The sequence below is a fragment of the Pteropus vampyrus genome, unplaced genomic scaffold, assembly GCF_000151845.1.
Source record: "Pteropus vampyrus isolate Shadow unplaced genomic scaffold, Pvam_2.0 Scaffold25, whole genome shotgun sequence".
Lineage (NCBI taxonomy): Eukaryota > Metazoa > Chordata > Mammalia > Chiroptera > Pteropodidae > Pteropus > Pteropus vampyrus.
In genome coordinates, this window is record NW_011888806.1 from 3,780,221 (window position 1) to 3,801,091 (window position 20,871).

At 35.5% G+C, this 20,871-nt stretch overlaps 1 protein-coding gene across 3 annotated transcripts in view; it reads left to right on the top strand.

Moving 5' to 3' along the window:
• Positions 1 to 20,871, top strand: part of HPGDS (hematopoietic prostaglandin D synthase) — a 32,208-nt gene that overhangs the window by 8,941 nt on the left and 2,396 nt on the right. For all 3 annotated transcript variants that reach the window (XM_023528404.1, XM_023528403.1, XM_011356278.2), the window contains 4 exons: positions 1,341 to 1,482; positions 7,340 to 7,432; positions 9,989 to 10,098; positions 17,489 to 17,587. In XM_023528404.1, coding sequence (XP_023384172.1) covers positions 1,350 to 1,482; positions 7,340 to 7,432; positions 9,989 to 10,098; positions 17,489 to 17,587 — 435 coding nt within the window. In that variant the 5' untranslated portion in view covers positions 1,341 to 1,349. The remainder of the gene's footprint in view (positions 1 to 1,340; positions 1,483 to 7,339; positions 7,433 to 9,988; positions 10,099 to 17,488; positions 17,588 to 20,871) is intronic.

Here is a 20,871-nt window from a genome sequence, read left to right on the forward strand (position 1 = left end):
TGGCAATCTAGCTTTTTATGATTCTTTGATCTTTCTTGTGATGTGATTTCAGATGGGACTTTGTTTGGGGCTTAAGCCCAAATTTTCTTTTATCCATTAATATCTTTGAAAGACATCCTTAGCAGAGAATAAAATATTTAAACTTGCCACTTTAAATAAATTATTATTTATGATTTTATTCATGTAATTTATTATAATTATTATTTATTTTTAGTGTTCTGTATTCACAGTGTTTATTCTTCACTATAAAACCAGTTTAAAGTTATTATTAATAGCTAATAATTATTAAGTGTTTAGCATTGTGCTGTATGCTTAAATGTATTACCTCATTAAATTCCCACATCCATATTAGTATCTTTATTTATAAAAAGTGTGCTTTGAAATTCAGTGAGATTTTGTTGGCTAACCAAAAGATACACAGTAACTAAATGGGAAACTGAATTTCAAATGAAAATGTTTCTTTCTCAGTTACCTAAATATTATAAAATTACAATACAGTCTACTATTAGTGCTTAAAATAATTATATATTAAAAAACGGAAATGAAATAATACAAATCACAGAAAACACAAAATTAAAGTGACATATATCTAACCAATATAGCTAGTATTAGCAAACTCTCCGAAATGTAAGAAAAGTTTGCAGTTTTTCTTCCTTGCTCCTCTACAGAGGGAATGGAAGAATATGTTCACCATTGTCTCATCTCAACAGAGGTCCCCAAGATCAAGTTTGTTTGTATGGTGCAAGCACCCCTATAAACTCAACAGCATGCAACAGTAAGAAAGAAAAAAGCAATGTTTCCCAAAGCCTTTGATTCCTAGAGGGAAAAGCCATGGGTGAGGGAAGAGAGGAGATGACAGGTTGGCATGGCTGGCTCATGTTCCTCTTGTGTGTATCCTGCCTTTGCAGTCCTGAACCAGCTGTCCTCACGAACTCAGCTATGTCAGTGGAGTAAACAGCAAACCAAATGTCAAATACCATCTATTACAAGTGACTAAAGGCAGGACAAAAACATCTTAAAATGATAAGTTTTTGACTCCATCTTCTGAAAGTAGGTGTGCAGATAACTTCTTACTCTGAAGTCTTTTTATAAATAAAATTTGAATTTGGTTATTTCTCTGGAATGTCCCAGCTAGTTCTTAAAAAGAGAGTCATGATCTTATTTCAAGTCATTCTCATATGTTATTAGAATAGTGATTTATAATTCTGGTTTTAAAATATCCTCTAATACCTCCAGTTATCTCAAAAGATGTCATAAAGTTGTCAAAATGTCCCCAAAGAAAACTGTTGAAACATTTCTAGAGGGCTGTAAAAATAATTCCTCCATTTTTCTCTTTCCAGAATTATACCATGCCAAACTACAAACTCACTTATTTTAATATGAGGGGGAGAGCAGAAATTATTCGTTATATATTTGCATATTTGGACATAAAATATGAAGACCACAGAATAGAACAAGCTGATTGGCCTGAAATCAAACCAAGTAAGTAGTACAAATAAAAGTTGATGAAAATGTAGAGAAAATACGTTTCCAGAATTTTTGTCTTTCTTCAGGAAAATAAAAAATAAAGTTCTTTTTTAATCTCATGTAGCTTTATATTGAGAAGTAGCAGTCAGACAAATTAAATAAATGCTATATGACCCAGAGAATTTCCTGTTCAAGGCGAAAATACAAACATCACAGAAAGAGAATAAAAAGATAAATCAATATGAAGTTTTGTCAGAAGAGTTGAAATGGGGGAATACTGAAGTCAATATTCTTGACAATTGGAATTGGATAAATTTGCTACAGATATCTTATAATGTTTTGATGAGCAGATCAGCTATACCACTCTAAAAGAAAAACAAACTCAAAATGGCTTGAATAATAAGGAAACGGATTGTATCATATAACTGAAAATCCTGAAATAGAACAGTTTTCAAAGGATGGCTATATCCATTTTTCCTTCTCTGTGTGCTGGCTGCATCATGAGGCCGGTAACAATATGTTTGCTACAATTCCAGCCTCACAGTATTGAATAGCAATATTGAGAGGATATATGAGAAAGGGTAGGTGAGAGAGACTGCTTCCTTAAGTGTTCTCAGAAGAATGAAGAAAAACTGTTCCAGAAGACCTCAGCAAATTTCTCGTGTCTTACTGGCTCAAATTGGGTCACATGTCCATTTCTGAGTCAGTCACTGGCAAAGGAGATGAAAAAGACCTTAGAACCATCTAGTTTCCCTTGAAGTTGGGGGATGGAATGAATTTTCATTACGCATGTGACTATATGAGAGATAGGTGGATATACAAACATAATTGGAATCTGTTTGATCAGAGGAAAGAGCAAATGGACAAATTGGGCAGGTAACCCAATCAAAACATGATACTTAGCACTCAGGACAATGAGGAAGAATTAGAAATATTATTACATTAAACAAACAACAGTGTGCAGTTCCCAGTAAATTGTAAGTCATCCTCTAGATGCTTGTCATGTTACCTAGAAATACTAACTAAATATTAATTATATATCTAAACTTCACATATTGATGACTGGATTATTACAAATTCACATAAAGATGAAGTTAAAGAAAACAACCATTGACTTGAAGACTATCTAGCACTTAGTAGATACTCTGCAGACTCTATTTTGTTTAATTTCTCTAGCATGCCTACATGAAATGTACTTTTGATTCTATTTTATATTGGGATAACTGAAGCACACAGAGTTTAGATAATTTTTCCAGGTTCACAGCCCTAGCATGGAAGAGCTGATTTTCAAACAAAGGTCATTTTAATGCTATAGGCCAAGTTTCTTGCACTAGATAATGCCAACAACAATAGTACCAGGATAGATAGTATATTAGCAATAAATATTGTTATATGCCTTTTGGAAGCATGAGTTCCTTAAAAGTCATTGTCCTTGAAATTATTATTTTTTCTTATGAGAGAATTCTTCTCTGGCGTGATAGAATATTTTATTTTCTGTTCTCAAGAAACTTTACCATTAACATCCAAACATTTCTCCTGATATCAAAATTTGTATATGGGTTTTTAATTCTGTGAACATAAAATAGGTGAAAATTAATTTTGTCCACTAATTAAGTTGAGATGAAAAGCAAGTTGCGAAGATACTGCATATAACAAATTCGGCCTTTTAGTTTTTAGATATAAGTTCTTTGAATGCCTCATAACTTATTCTACCTTAATTTTTTATTATGTTATTGAAAATGGAATTGCTGCATTTTCTTAATATTTTTATAGAGTTGAAGGGATCTTAAAATTCAATGTGGTTAGGATATAGTTTCAAATACTTTAACAGAGATCCAACACATAAATGGTTAAAGAGGATAAAAATTTATATCTTTTGTGTAAAAGCCTAATTATATACAGTGTAATTTTGTTTTCTTAATGCATATGAGAAAGCAATTAAAATATTAAAGTAGTTATAATTATGTGGGAGAATTATTTCTATTTATCTTCAACTGAGAATTTTTTATGACAAATATATACTGCTTTCTGACAAAAATATAATAGGTTTAAATAACAAAACTAAGTAGAAATTATAGATAAAATATTAATATAATATCTGCTATAGGTCTGTCTTATATTTGTACAAATATACTTGCTGCCTTACTATAGACTTCAAATAGTCCCTCATCAAAAAAAGAATTTTGCCAAAATCCTTACCATAACTCAATATATAAGTCAAACTCTCCATATTTCTCAGATTATGGTTTTAAAGAATTAATGTGATCCTTGATTGAGGCCACAAAAATTAAGCTTTAAAAGAAAGGTTTTTTTTGTTTTTTGTTTTTTAGAAATTAAGTAGTAAGTATACATAAATGTATGAAAATATATACTGTAATACAGGGTATCACTGTTAACCTGGACTTTAGACTCTGTGCTGTCACTAACTATAGCAGATCTTCTTCTAACAAGCAACTGTTTTTTTTTTTTTTAGCTTATAAAATGTAAAGATTCCACTAGAGGGTGCTTAACATCCCTTTTAGAATAAATAGTCAAGACTCCAGTTAGGATGGTGGTACAGGTAAATGCTGTGCTTGCTTCCTTTTACAACCACATCAAAATTACAATTAAACTACAGAACAACCACCATTGAGAATACCTGAGGTCTAACTGAACAGAAGTTCTATAATTAAACACATACAGAAAAGCCACCTCAAGACTGGTAGGAGGGGCAGAGACATGGAATGGGCTGATCCCACACTCTCATGTAGCGGTTAAAATTTGGGAGGAATGTCTTGGCTCCAGAGGTCCCTCTTGAGGCATAAGGGCTCCTAACTAACCCCACACTAGGATCTGCAGCCTAGGTTTCCAGTGCCAGTAAGAGAAGTCCCCGCTACTTCTGGATGTGAAAACCAGCAAAGATTGTGGCTGAGTGAGACAAAGGGTGGCTGGAGTTCCAGGCACTCTTTTTAAAAGGCCCACACACAAACTTACTCACTGATGGTTTCACTCACTCTGAGCTCCAGAGCTGGTGAAGCAGCTCGAAAGATGCCAGGGACACGTTGGGAAGAGTTGAATTGTATGACTTCAGGGCAAGGGCTGGAGAAGCAGCTTTTTCTAAGACAGAAATGCTGGCAGAAGCCATTGTTCCTTTGTTGAGCCCTCTCCCCCTCACAGCATGCAGATGCAGGTGGCTGCCATATTTGAGTCTCTATCAACCTAGCTAACACTGGTTGCCTTGCCCTGCAGATTCCATGAGACCATGCCCCGCTCAACTTGTGGACCCACCCAAGATGCTTCTAGTGGCTTTTCTATACAAAAGGCCTGTCTTGGCTCATGCTGAACTTTCCTAAAATCTGTCACAGATTTGCAAACCCCAAACAAGCAGCATCTGGCCTCAATGTGTCCTGTACCTCTTGCTAAGCAGCCCCAACCCCGGCACTAGCAGTAGCCAACCTCAGTTCACAGCTTAGCCCCTCCCAGGCACCTCCAAGCCAGCACAAATGGGAACCATCTGCAGGTCACTTTGTAGCTCCTGTGGAAGACACAGGCAGTGACCTCAGCCTGCAACAGAGCCCTTCCCAAGAGGCCCCTGAATCAAGACAACTGGTAGCCAGCTTTAGACCACACCAGGGCACTATCCATTCACCTCCGCAAAAGTCACTCCTAAAGGGCAGACTGGAAAGGCACCAGAGCCCCGCTAAAGCAAATCCTGCTGTATATGGTCAGCCCCTGCACAACAGGTTCTCCCCTGGTCATGGCCAGTCTTCACAATCAATCAGCCTAAGAGTCAGTCCCTTCTATTGGTGTGCAAACAGCAACCAAGGTTCAATTGCAACACAAGGGCACACACAAGTCACACAAGGGATAACCATCATTGAGAATCACCTGGGTGACCAGGTGACCAGGGAGACTGTGCGACTGGGTCCCAGAGGACACTTACTACATAAGGCCACTTTATTAAGACTTGGAGACATAGTAGTTCTATCTAATAATAGAAACAAACACAAGTAGGCAGCCAAAATGGAGAGACAAAGAAACATGTCTCAAATGAAAGAAAAGAACAAAGCTCCAGAAAAATAACTGAACAATATGGAGACAAGCAATCTACCAGATGCAGAGTTCAAAACGCTGGTTGTAAGGATGCTCAATTATTTTAATGAGAACTTCAACAAAGAGATAGGAAATATAAAAAAGAACCAGGCAGAAATGAAGAATGCAATAACCGAAATAAAGAATATACTAGAGGGAATCAACAGTAGATTAGATGAAGCAGAGAATCAAATCAACAATTTGGAAAATAAGGTAGTAGAAAACACTCAATCAGAACAACAACAAGAAAAAAGGAGAGGATAGTTTAAAGGGCCTCTGGGACAACATCAAGAGTAATAACATCAAGGGTACCAGAAAGAAGAGAGAGCAAGGGATTGAAAACCTATTTGAAGAAATAATGATGGAAAACTTCCTTAAGAAAATAGACATACCAGCTCAGGAAGCACAGAGTCCCAAACAAGATGAACCCAAACAGACCCACATCAAGACACATCATAATTAAAATGCCAAAGGTAAAAGACAGAGAATCTTAAAAGCAACAAGAGAAAAGTAATTAGTTACCTACAAGGGAGCTGCCATAAGACTGTCAGCTGATTTCTCAGCAGAAACTTTGCAAGCCAGAAGGGATTGGCATAAAATATTCAAGGGCCTATAATCAAGATTATTCTATTCAGCAAAGCTATCATTTAGAATTAAAGGACAGATAGAGAGCTTTCCAGACAAGAAAAAGCTAAAGGAGTTCATCGCCACCAAACCTGTACTATAAGAAATGTTAAAGGGACTTTTTTAAAAAGAAAAAATATGAATAATAAAATGGCAGTAACTATATATCTATCAACAATTTACATGTAAATTAAAAGACATAGGGTGAGATATGCATAAGAAAACAAAACCCTTACATGTGCTGCCTGCAAGAGACTCACTTCAGATTGAAAGACACACACAGACTGAAAGTAAAAGGAGGAAAAGAGATATTCCACGAAAATGGAAACAAACAAAAAGTTGGGGTAGCAATACTTATACCTGACAAAATAGACTTTAAACAAAAGCTATAACAAGAGACAAAGAAGCATACAGTAATTCCACTTCTGGGTATTTATCTGAAGAAACTCAAAACACTACTTTGAAGGGACATGTGCATCCATATGTTCATTGCCGCATTATTTACAATAGCCAAGAAAAGGAGGCAACCATCAGTGAATAAATGGAGAAGAGGTGGTACATATATACAACGGAATGTTACTCAGTCACACTCAGAAAAATGAAATCTTGCCATCTACAGCAACATGGATGGACCTAGAGGGTATTGTGCTGAGTGGAGTAAGTCAGACAGAGAAAGAAAATATCATATGATTTTACTTATGTGTGGAATCTAGAGAACAGGATGAATGAACAAACAAAACCGAAACAAGCTCATAGATACAGAGAGCATTTTGATGGTTGCCAGATTGTGAGGGTAGGGGTGGGTGAATGGGGGAGGGAATTAAGAAGTACAAATTGGTAGTTACAAAATAGTCATGGGGATGTAGAGTGTGGCATGGGGAATATAGTCAGCATATTGTAATAACTATGTATAGTGTCAGAAGGATATTGGATTTATCGGGGTGATCACTTCATAAGTTATATAAATGTCTAAGCACAGTGCTGTACACCTGAAACTAATATAATGTATGTCAATTGTAATCAAAAAATAAAAATAAAATTTTTAAAGAATAAATTTTCAAGAATTCCATGACTTTAAAATCATGTTTTGCTTCCACAATTATCAGTAAAAATGTAGTATTATAACTCTTAATTTTGTTATAGAAGTTGATTCTTTCTTGGCACATTTTGTTTTAAGCTCTTCCATTTGGCAAAATCCCTGTTTTGGAAGTCAATGGACTTAATCTTCATCAGAGCCTAGCAATAGCAAGATACCTGACCAAAAACACAGGTAATGTATTTACTGTGTTTTAAGGTTTTTTGATAACTGAATAAAAATGATATATATATATATTTTTTTTAGTATTCATTAGATAACTTTATTATTGAACACTATAGTACAAAGAAGAATGGAATTAAATGCTAGAGAGGTATAAATGTAACATCTATACCAATTTAACTTTCCAGGAGTTTCCTAGGCAATTTATTTTATTTTATATTATCCACTGCCCCTCCTACCCCACACCTCCTTGCCTCCAATCTCTTATTGGAATTTAGCTAAAAAAGCGGACAAGTAGGTCTGAAACCAGACTTTTGCAAGCATGTGTGATCAGAGAAGATTAACAGAAAATACATATAGCATATGAAGTTTGAAATTCCTCAGACTATTTAAATCATGTATTCAGTGTTCTTTATCCTAATCACACTGGGGAAAAAAACTAGAAAGGTTGTCTTCTTTGCTTCCACAGAGTGCCATCTGAGGCATCTTTAGTTGTTAGTTGGCTTCTGGATTGTTTTGTAAGCACCTGTACCTATGGCATTGATGAGGAGAAATTTAAAAACCTGTTAGTTCTTGTTTTTACTGGATGCCCTTTCTCCCATCCTTGTTCCTTTGTCTTCTCTCTCCCTTCATACTGCTCTAACACTCTTTTTGAGTAAAAAGCTATGATTGACTTCCTTTATAATCCCCTTTTTTCTAATCAATCTGCAGAATCACCATGCCACCCTCCCAAACCTCCACACCTACCACAATCACAATGATCCAACCATACATACATGGTTAGCTCACAAATAAAATGGGCCATAATTACTAGACCTTTATTTTTTAATCAAAGTAATATGTGTACATTAAATATGCAAAAATTTCTGTTGCACTAACACATATTTCAACAAATAAAATTCTTTGGAAGCTTAGAAGAGATGGAGACTACTTCTGACTCCATGGAAATTTGAATTTGAAGTGAAAATGACATTTGAATTGAGCCTTAAAGGATACCTAGAATTTAAAGAGGAAGACTTGAACTTGGATAGTGTTTCTCAAATGTTATGTGTATCAGGATCACTTGGAGGCTCATTAAAACAAAGATTGCTCAGCCTTGACTCCAGAAATTGTGATTCAATAGGCCTTGGTTAGGGCCCAAGAATTTGCATTCTTAACAGTTTCCTAGATGATGCTGATGCAGCTGGTCCATGGACCTTACTTTGAGACTCTCTGGGCTTGAACATTCCCAGCAGAGAGAAAACGGCATGAGAAAAATAAAAGAACTTCTAATTTGCACAGGGAAGGAGGGAGAGAAGAAGGAAGGGAGGGAGGGAGGGAGGAGTTTCTTAACTAGCAATACTCTTTTCAATCCGTGTTCTTCAGTCAGTCATAAGTGCCATGAAGATAAGGAATTTATCTCTTTTGTTCACTGCTGTTGAAGTTGATCTACAGTTGAAGCCCAGTAATTATTTGTTGAATGAATAAAGAAGGAAGAGCTGGTAGGATGTGATGACTCCATTTTCAGATTTGTTAAAGGAGGTTCAGGAGACGAAAGGATACACAGAGAACTACCCAAAAGGAGGCTGAGAATATGGGCCTGGAATTTAGGACTAAAAGTGTTGATAAAGAGTCATTTGCATAAAATTAATAGTAGCATGGAATTTTGAGCATGGAAGTCAAAGTAGGATGAAAATGAACGAAGGGAACCTAATGTAACATTTGGAGGGACTTTTCAAGATCAGAAAGAAGGATCAACCTCTGAACACCAGACACACAAAATATAGCTTACAGAAGAACTCTAGATGACTAAAACATTTTATTTTCCTTTAACATCTTTGCTGGTCTGATTTATACACAATTCACTCACTGTCAGTATACAGTTCCTTGATTTTTAGTAAATTCACACAGTTATGTAAAAGCAATCTATTTTAGAATGCTTCCATACTGAAGAATTTTAGATTGACACCAGTGAGAAAATATGTAGGGAGATTAATGATTTCTTAGCAAAATGATGGTTAATGAATGGCAAGAAAAAACACCTCTATTATTTTAAAATTGTAGTTTCCAGGATGAAAACAAATGCTCCTGACAAAAATGGTCTGTGAAAATGAAAATGATTCTTTTTACAAAATAAATGAAAATGTACATACAGGATTTTTATTGTAGTACTACTTATATTAGTAAAAGATTGGAAGCAAACCTAATCAGTTGAGGTTAAATGAATTGGGGGTATTTCTACTTAAAGGGATCCCATGGAACTGAAAAAGAACAAAGATGCCCTTATGGGACTTGTACGGAAAGATCTCTAGGATATATGTAAGATTTGCATTATTCTTATTTTCATAAAGAAACAATGGAAGAATACAAAAGAAACGAATAAAAGTAGCTACCAATATGGTAGTTCGTAAGGAGCAAAATGAGGTGAATGGGGGCAGGAATGAAAGTCAGTTTTTATTGAATACTGTTTTATATTGTTTTGAATTTTCGAACCATATGAATATATTGCTTATTAAAATTAATGTTTTAATATAGTAAATTAAATTGAACATGTTTGTGGGCATAAAATGGTCTCTCTGTATTCCACAGATTTGGCTGGAAAAACAGAACTGGAACAATGTCAAGTTGATGCTATTGTGGACACATTGGATGATTTCATGTCATGTTTTCCTTGGGCAGAGAAAAAACAAGATATAAAGGTAATGTAATCAGTTTGTTATTACTGCTATTAATCATATCCACTTGGCAGACATTAAAAGTCCCTTTTTATCAAAGTTAGACAAACCTACAGTTTTAAAATACCAAATTATATTGAAAAGTTTAAAGCAAAGTACAGTGATTCTCTGCTCTACCTCTTCACAATAATCTCTCAGATGCAACCCTCTTTTTAACCCTTTTGGCTATTTCTTTAGGATTTATACATCTCCATATTTCAATAAGTTATGTAAACATGACTTACTTTGATTCACTAATTTTAGATTCTATGGACTTGTTATACTAATAAGAATTTAACTCTTTTATAGGCATCCTCTCTGCTTCCTGTTCCCCCAAATCCCCAATATAGTGATATTAAAAATGTTTTGGTTAAATCAATATCCAGTGATTACGTTAGTATGACCATGCAAATGTTATATGGAACTGTGCATTTGTATGCTTTGATTATATTTCATTTATCACTTTTCCTCTTCAAACTTAGTAATTGCCCTTTTTCATTTGCTTTATTCTTTTTATTTATTGTTATACTTTCCTACAGTATCCAATAGTCTACCAATATGGTTTTTCCACAAGGTCAATGGAGATATCTAGCCAGAGACTTCCATTCTCCTCTGTAGAACTGTCTCATTTTTCTGCACCTCTGTCATCATCAAACTCCCCATTATTGCCATTCTAGGGATCTTTCTCTTGAGTTGGAGTCCTGTCTCCTAGATGCCATCTTCTGTCTTTATCTCTTCCTTTGTTTCTTTGAGGGTACATCCTCCAAAATTCTAAAGTTAAAATGAAGGCTCATTGACAGGAGATATGATGGTGACAGATGGTATGGATATGCCTCTCTTCTGTGTCTCTGGTTTACTTGTCCTAGACAGCTGGTGCCCAGTTGTCAATAGAGAATCTTTATTATCATCTCGAATGCTTCTTTTGATCCTTTCTTGGCTTAATTCTCCTGGTTTCTGTTCTTGTTTTTGTGAAGCAATCCTCCAATAGCTTATTGAGCATAGGAAAAAGTTGGGAGCTTTATTTGTCTAAAAATGGTTTGATTTCATCTTCATACTTGTTTCATAATTTGACTGGATATAGAATTCTATGTTGAAAGTAATTTTTCTTCAGTATTTGGAAAACGTTCATGTATGGTCTTCTAGCTGTTGAAAAGACTGAATCGAATCCGGTTACTGACCTTTTATATGTGACTTATTTTTTTTCCTCTCTGCAAGTTGGTAGACCACTTGTCCCTAGAGTTCTAAAATTTTACAGTGATTAGTCTTAGTATGATTTTCTTTTTATCCACTGTGCTATCTCATTTTTGGGCCCTTTAAAACCTGGAACTTGCATCCTTTAATTCTAGAAAATTTTCTTTACATTTTACTGGTAATTCCTCCCCCTTTCTTTTCTTTGATCCATTATATTAGAATTCTTGTTATTCAGATATTAGATCTTTTCTCTATGACCTATCTCTTCTTCTTCTTCTTTCTTCTTCTTCTTTCTCCTCCTCCTCCTCCTCCTCCTCCTCCTCCTTCTTGCATTACTTGCAGGAAGAATTCAACTTTATTCAACAGCCCTTCTCTTGATTTCTAAATGTCTGATACTGTGTTTTTAAATTTATAGAGGGTCTTTTTCTATGATATTCTGTTGTGTTTTTTTAAATGTTATTTTATATTTATTTAGTGTATACAATATCATCTCCTGGCCTATGACATGTTTGTTAAAAGATGCTGTTTTTTCCCCCTCTTTGTTTTGGTCTCTGTCTTTTCCAGGAGTCAGACCATCCTTTATAATCCATGAAGAAGAGTAGAGAAATTAAAAAGCTTAAAGCTCTCGGCATGTGGATGGGGTTTGTTGATTTTGAGCATCCCTAGGCCATGTGGGGGGCAGGGTACTTCCCAATATCACTATCTTCAGTTATTTCCTCTTACACTTGAAAGAGCCCTAGAGAAGACTTTCAATCTTCTGCCCAGAGAAACAAAGGCCTGGCTGCCAGTGCTCCCACCGACAAGCAAAGAAAAGGCTGAGTCTCAGAATGTGACAATCAATAACACATATTCATTTAACTCCCCTATTTTTAATACATTATGTATGACAACTTCCAATCCAGAGACCATCTGTGTCACCCTCTCCAGCCTTCTGCTAAGGATGGGGAAGAGGCAGGTGTCTAGCAGTATAAAATGAAGGAAGAAATCTTAAAAGTGATTTCATTCATGGATTTTCTCATCAACCCTCATTTTACCTCCTCCCTTACCTCCTTACCCCCAATTCTAGATATATCCTGGCATTTCCTGAACTATTTGAGGGTTTTACAGGGTTTTTGATTTTCCCTTTGCAGGTACTGTTCATCTACCTGCTTTACAGCTTCAAACTCCTCTCTAGTTTTCCACCTCTTCGTGGGTTCTATCTTTCCAAAATATGCATTTACTGTGGTTTTTGGATTTAAAAAATGTGTACGTCATATCTGTCTTCTTTGTCCTGAATTATAAACATACCCCCTAAGTTATTCTCTATTACAGACCCTAGCCACCTTTCTCTTAGGGCACTCATCAAAATCTATATTTTAAAATATGTTTACTTGTTTGTCTCCTCTAGTAGAATGTGTTACGAGGGTAGGAATCACATCTACATTATTCACTGGTGTACCCTTACACCTATCACAGAGCCTCATATTTAGTAGGCTCTAAATACTTGTTGAATGAGTGATAGGTAGAGCAAAATTCATCAAAAACCATGTGCAGGCGCGGCTCTAACCCTTTTACATGAATTATCTCAGTCAGTCCCCCCTTAATCCCATGAGATAAGTGCTTTTTATTGTCATGCTCACTTTGCAGGTGAAGAATCTGAGAAATAGAGTAGTTACATAATTGCCCAAGTCACACAAGCTGACCCACTGCAGAACTCATAGCCTCAACCCATACACATACTTTCTGAAATCCAAATTAGTGACTAATTCCCAAAACATCCCTTTAGGGAGAAATGGTTGTTATGCTTTTTTTCCAGATGAAGAAATTAAGGTTCATGTAGTGTAAGTCACTTGCCTAAGGTTATTTAGCTAGTAAGTGGCACACTAGGAATTCCAAACCTAGTCACTAGGACTCAGACTCCATGTTCTTAACCACCGGGTATAATGCCACAGTGCCAGCAGCTGTTCACAACAGCTATGCACAAATACTATGTACATGTTATAATTTAAGGCCTGCATCCAAAAGCTACAGTGTAGAACAGATAGCAGTCTTTCTAACTTACTTAAGAATATTTATTCTAAATACTATTTATTTAATGAGGACCTTCTGATTTGAATAGAGGTATTTATTGCTTCCTTGACATAAATGTGGGGACACACACACACACACACACACACACACACACACCCCTAACCAGGACAAAGTCTTAAATAAAAGTTCAGCTTTGATGATAGAGATACTGCCCAAATGTCAGGCTTAAATCATGATTCTCTTCTTATTAGTTGTCACTTAACTCCTTATCAATAGTTCAAATTCTTTGTCTATTAAGTAAGGAGATCATAAAATCTACTTTGAAGTATGCTAGGAGGAGTCAATGGTAGCACAAGTATTTATGGCTGTGTAGAAGGTTTGATAAACATTAGTTACTATAATTAATACAGTGTTATTATTTTGTCCAGTGCTCATTGTTTTCCCTTTTATTTGTCAAACATGGCATGTATATTTTACACTTCTTTATAAATGCAGAAACAAATAGATACATAAATCCTTGATTTAGAAAAAAAAGTATCTAAAGCTTTTTGTTCCACATGCTAACTACCCCACTGATTGGCAGTCTGTCAGCTTATGGGCTTGCCCTTCTCGATTTTCTCTGTTTTGGCTGAGGCTCCATAACAGAGGCCACCTGACAGAGGAAAATATTCTTTGAACATTTATAAGAGCAATACTCTACCTTCATATTAGAATAGCGATGCTCTTACAAACCACCTACCTCAAAAAAAAGTTTCACAGGACATAATCCAAGTTCATGAATAAATCATAGTAAGGGAGAACATGTTGCAGAAATACTGCAGATAGTTACAGACTGATTAATAAGCAGAACCTGGCTAGTATACAATGGAAAATGCATGGTTTTTTTGGTAATTCTTTGCCTAGTTTCCTTGTAGTGGGTTGCAATGCTGCCACCTTGTGGTCAGGTAAAAGTCAAAAGCAGAACATTGATGCAGTAACGATAAATGGATAATGAAAATAGCCCTCATTATATGTGCTTTAAAAATCTATCAAGTACACATAATTATAAATATTTTATATTTATAATTATTTTATATTTCCAATTTTTAAAATTTAATTTAAAAGGCAAAATATGTCTTTGTACATTGGTCACCTTGATAATCCTTGAACTTACCTCTAGTATTTCTTTGGTTCTGTCATGTATCTGTTTCAGTTTCCTCATCTGAAGAACAATTTGAGGGGTGAGATGGAGGATGATCCAGACTGAAGGAATGCTAGTGGCCCATTTCCAATACTAAATGATTTTGGTAGTATGGATTTAAAAATAATGCTTTGGAGAAATATATAATCTTCTTTAATTCCTCTAAAAGACATTTGATGGAATATATAGCAATGACTTCTAACAGAGTGAAAAATCCTCCTGCCTAACAGTTCTCTGGAGGAGGAAGTAGGACATTTCTGAGTACACCAACTGTAAGAATGGCTGTCTAGGATTCATCAGGAAATGCATTTTAAAAGGTACACATTTGGGAAAAAAAGAGGATGTATAATCAAATTTCATCTTATATTATTTTGGTGAATTTTCTAAAATGACTCTTAAATACTAATGATTATGCTGTTTGGGTGTGTACATTTCATCAGACTAAGATGATTCACAAACATGTAAAGAGAACTTGGGCTAACGGAGAAGTGAATAGCAAAGAGATAAGATTTTCATTTGACATTTCATATACACAAGCATTGATGTATCTTACTTGTGGAAATGCACTTTAGAAAAGGTAACAAAATTACCCAGGTAAGCAAACAGGAGTTTTTGGAAAGCCATCCTGCAGCTATATCCTGTTCCATTCAACTCCCTCCTGTTTCTAGCTATTCTGGGACAGCCAAATTGACTGTTATCTTTCCAATTGATGCTGAGCTCAGCTGAGCTCAGCTGAGCTGTGGAAAGTGCCACACAGCTCTAGGCCCATTGCCTCAGTTCACAGATTCTGTGTAAGGGGCAGAAGGAATTATACTGTTTTTATTTAAAACTATGAACACATTAACCATAGAGAGAGAAGCTTAGGTATATAACAGTGGAAAGAATATAAAGTCAAAATAATGACAAGCTTTCCAAGCTCGTCACCTTTTGCCAAATTTGTTAAATCTGGCAAATGTTTGTAAATATGCAATGATGCTTTTGTAAACTGTACTCTACAAATATAAGGCATTATGTTTTAGTAATCTATACTCCTAGCTAAGTCATCATGACAACAGGAAGCAAATCAGCAAATTGGTGAGGTTGTTATCAACTACCCGACTTACCTTAATAAAGACTGGATTTTATTACTCTACCTTGGAGATACTGTGGATTCAGTTCCATTCAGACCACTGCAATGAAGAGAATATCGCAATAAGCGAGTAACAAAATTTTTGGTTTTCCAGTGCATATAAAAGTTATGTTTACATTATATCGTAGTCTATTAAGTGTGCAATAGTATATGTCTAAAAAAAGTACATACCTTAATTTAAAAATGCTTTATTGCTAAAAATTGTTAACCATCATCTGAGACTTCAGTGGGTCGTAATTTTTTTGCTGGTAGAGGAGAGGGTCTTGCCTCAATGTTGTTGACTGCTGACTGATCAGGGTGGTGGTTGCTGAAGGTTGGGTGGCTGTGGCAATTTCTTAAAATAAGTCACCCGTGCAGTTTTCCACTTAGATTGACTCTTTCTTTCACTTGAACACTTAGAGGCCATTGTAAAGTTATTAATTGACTTAACTTTAATATTGTTGTATCTCAGGGAATAGGGAGGCCCGAAAAGAGGGAGAGAGACCAGGGAACAGCCAGTTCGTGGAGCAGTCGGAACATACACAGCATTTATCAGTTAGTTTGCTGTCTTATACAGGCATGGTTCAGGACACCCCAGAGCAATTACAATAGCAACATCAAAGATCACAGGTTACCATAACAAATATAATAAAAAACGTTTGAAATATTATGAGAATACTGAAATACAACACAGATAATGACATGAGCAAATGTGCCACAGACTTGCTCCATATAAAGTTGCAACAAACTCTCAATTTGTAAAAAATATACTATCTGTGAAGAGAAATAAAGCAATGCACAATAAAATGATGTATGCTTGTATATGTCATTTATGAATATTAATGAATGATATATATACATATAATATTTTTGAGTTTGAATTACATTTCACATCCAACATACAAACCAGACAATATTTTCACATATAAAAAAATACTTCTTACCAAGAAACAGGCCATGAATAAATTATTTGGTCTTCAGAGCCTCAAGTAAAAGCACAAGGAATATTATTTGGTTTGTAATGTTATCTTACGTAATATATCAAAAGGAGGCACTTAGATGATGGGTTTTATAGATGATATTCAAGGCAGACAAGTCTCATACTAAGGTACAATATCAAGCCAAAGAGAAAATCTATAAAAACCTGAGAGCATAATGATTCATTAGAAATTATTTCCATTAAGTGCAATGGTGAAATGAAACGCTGCCACATGGGGATGTAAAGTACAGTATAGGGAATATAGTCGATAGTATTATAAGAACTATGTGTGGTGTCAGATGGGTACTAGATTTATTGGGGTGATCATTTCATAAGGTATGTAAATGTTTAACTACTATGTACACCTGAAACTAATATAATACTTATGTCAACTGTAATTTAAAATTTTAAAAGATTAAAAAAAGAAAGACTGTCAAACTGGAGGAAACTAGCCTTACAAAATAAAATTAACTTCTTTAACTTCAGTTATTTATTTAACTTTAAAGGAAGAGAGGCTAAGAAAAGGAAGAATTTTTAAAATGGAAAAACATAATAGAATCATTTTTAACAAAAATTAAGATAAAAATCATTAAAAGATTTTGCTAGTAAAATATTTAGTCATTATGTACAAACTATAAGAACTGGTGACCAAAGTATTCATTTTTTTAAATCCATAAGTAATAAAGGAGTGAATAACATTATTCATCCCTTTGATGAATAAAGAGACCTGCTTCTCTGTAATGTCACACATTTGAAAAAAAAACAACTAACCAACAACACAAAGCTACTTCTTTCTTTCAAAACTCATGTAGGAAAATAATGATGAGAAAAACCTACTTCTTCCTCAAATCATATTATTTATTTTTCTTCTTATTATCCTTAAAGTGTCTTTTTCTCCCTCTCCTAGGAGAAGATGTTTAATGAGCTGCTTACATTTGATGCACCTCATCTTCTGCAAGATTTGGACACATACTTAGGGGAAAAAGAATGGTTTATTGGTAACTCTGTGAGTGTGCTTTACATCTTAAAAAGTACAAGTAAATATATTCCCACCTATCTATCATCTATCTATCTATCTATCTATCTATCTATCTATCTATCTATCTATCTACCTACCTACCTACCTACCTACCTACCTACCTACCTACCTATCGAGAAAAACTTATTGTAAGAAGGGAGTAGTTTAGAGAGCAGGGATAAAAGCTAAGCTTCTTTGAATAAATCTTTTTTAGTAGACTTAACTTTGGAAACATGAACTAAAATACTTTATATAACTATATAACAACAACAAAAACATTTTAAAAAGCTATCACTACAAAGCAAAAGCAAAGTGAAACAAATGAACCTGTGTCAAACTGGTGCATGGAGTATGTAGAGAAGTGCCTATGTACTCTGTTAGTGAAGAACTATTTTAGGAAATATCAACATTTGCAAAACAGTATTTTGACTATATGTCTCATTACAGATATTCTCTTGACAAAAATTAAAAATCATGCACCATTTTTTTGTAATTATATTGTTAGTGGTACTGCATCCAGTGCTATTGTTTTTTTCCTGATATTATTATATTTATATTGTGGAGAAAAGTAGTAAGAAATTACGTGGATGTCACTGAGAACTAGAATTTTCAGTGTGGGAGAAAGAAGATAGAGATCTAAGATCAATCAGGTTAAGTAAATATCCTATTCCTGAATGCAAACTAGATGTAACAGTATAAACTCAGGGTGTTTATCTTAGGATAAAGAAGAATGCATTTCGTGTCTATTTTTCTGGAAACAATGACCAACCCAATTGAGCTGGACAACCCCCTAGTACCCAGATTCTGGCCTCCAAATATTAAAAGGAACAAGGGCTTCTTCGAGAAATGGCTCATTCTCAGTTTGGGACAGGAAATGTAAAAGATGAGCTGGGAATGCCTTGTCATACCAGACACAAATAACTTATCAGAGACAACTGGGGTTGTGTCAAAAAGACTCAGAAGTCCACCTGAAGAGGCTCCCACTGGTCAAAAATGGGACAATTCAAACTTCAATAAGAATATTAACAGCAATGGGTTGAAACAAATCAAAATGAATGAATCCATTAGTTTATGACTACCACCACTACCGCAACCAAACACACACACACCCATACACAGAAAGGAAAAAAACAAAGTTTCACTGATAACTTTCAAGAAGATGCCATGGGGCCAAATTATTATTTTGAAAACTGTTAAAAACAAAAAAAGCTGAAGGTTTGAATAAAGCATTTATTTTGCCTTTCCTATGCCAGTTGTATCTCAAGATAATAAAAATTGATGGACAAAGTTTGTCTTCATAAAAATTCCAGTTAATAAGGAGAGATTAAAATACACTATTAGCATTTTCCAACTCGTGAAGAATTAATGGACCCATGCATTATCAATAATTGTTAATATCATAAAAAGTGAGACAACCAGGTATTACAGACCTACTGAGAGAGGGGCACACCACCACTATGAAGTAGTTATGCCAAAACACCCAAACCTAAATCCAATTTGAATGCGGTGGTAGGTCAGGGTCCCTGTCTTCAAGGAGACTGCATTCTAGAACACAAGACACAATCTACTTTCTAGTGGTCCTCTTGTGACTTATTCTGATCACTGTCTGCTGAGTCCTTCTGGGTGACAGAAGCAAACTTTCTACATCTTTATTCATAACTTTCTACCTCACCACATACCCCTTCATTTCTTCCCATTGACTCATTAGCCTTTCCTAAAATGTTCCTCTCCCTGCTCTATTGAATAATTTCCAAGGATTTAATGTTTCTTTTTCCCTTCTGTTTTCTATTAAAATTTCTTCATAAACTTTCTCCTGAGTCCATCTTTTAGCATTCTTTCTCTTCTTCACAGTGTTCCACACACACACTGGTGTTTCTTTTTTCAGACACAAGTCCTATTCCTAACAGCCTTTACACTTGCTGCTTCCTCTGCCCAGATTGTTTAATCCTAATTGCTGCACATCTGGATCCAACATCATTCAAGCCTTGCCTTAAATATCACCCCTTAAAGATCTTCACTGCCTACCTAAGAGTCCCTCTCATAACTTCACTATTTCTTCATCACCCCTATCAGTTTACATGTTTATCTTCCTGCTTCTAAAATAAAAACTGCATCAGAGAAGGGGCTTGCATAACATTTTGCTCACCAGTTAATCCCAGCACCTAGACCTGTATGTAGCACACAGTAGGTGCTCCATAAATGTGTTGACTGAACTCTGAATCCTCTAATACACTCTCTTGGTTGACCAGTGTTTAGTAAGCAATCATAAAACACTAGCAATAAGCATTATTAAATTCCATACAAAAAAGAAAACTAATTGTCTACATTTAAACTTCACTCTTTGATTTCCATATGGAGCCAAAGTAACATCATCCAGATTAGTGCCTAATCACAAAGGGAAAAAAAATATACAAGAGAGAACCAGGCTGTTATCAGCCTAATACAGTGGTCAATCTTAGGATTCCACTCGTGATCAGACACCCAAACATAATGTCCTCTGATGTGATGCAATATAATGTATGTTAGCCAGAAATATTTAACTTGAAACTATGAATTCTCTAGGGATAAGGAACAAGGTAAACGATAAGATGAGTCACTCAAATCCTGAAGACAAGATATTGTATAGGACTGGTGTGGAATATTCAATAATTCAGTGACATGAAAAAAAAGGGCGCTTATTCTGAATTGAGTTAAAAGACACAACCAAATGACATGCACACTCCCAGAATGTATTCTGCTTATCCTATGAAGAATATTCTTGGAATAGATGGAAAAGTATCAATTGGGTATTAGATAAAATGAAAACGAGGAGAGAGAAAAAATGGCATAGATGATAGAGGCTCTGTTCATCCCTCTGGAGACCAAATCAAAGTTGTGACGGAAACAAGGAGCAGCAGAAAGGAAAAATCGCCTGGGATCTAGAGGAACAAGCTATACAACTAGGGAGAAGTCCAAGAAAAAACCCTGCAATGGCAGAAGGTAGGATGGTGTGAGGATGTGGGGCTGCCTGGTCTCCAGTGGCTGAGTGAGATGGAGGCTGCTGCAGCAGCAGAACCCTCTTAAAGGGGCTGCGTCCACGAGCAGATTTTCATGGTGACCGACTTGCTAGGTCTGAGCACCACTGCCAATTCAGCTGCACGCAGGGGGCACCAGGGACTTGCAGGGAGACATTATCAGAGTGAGGGCTGAGGAGAGACTCGCTCTGTACAGAAGTGCCTGCGGAATCCACTGTTCCCTGTTAAGCCCCCCACCCTACCTCAGTGTGCCTGACA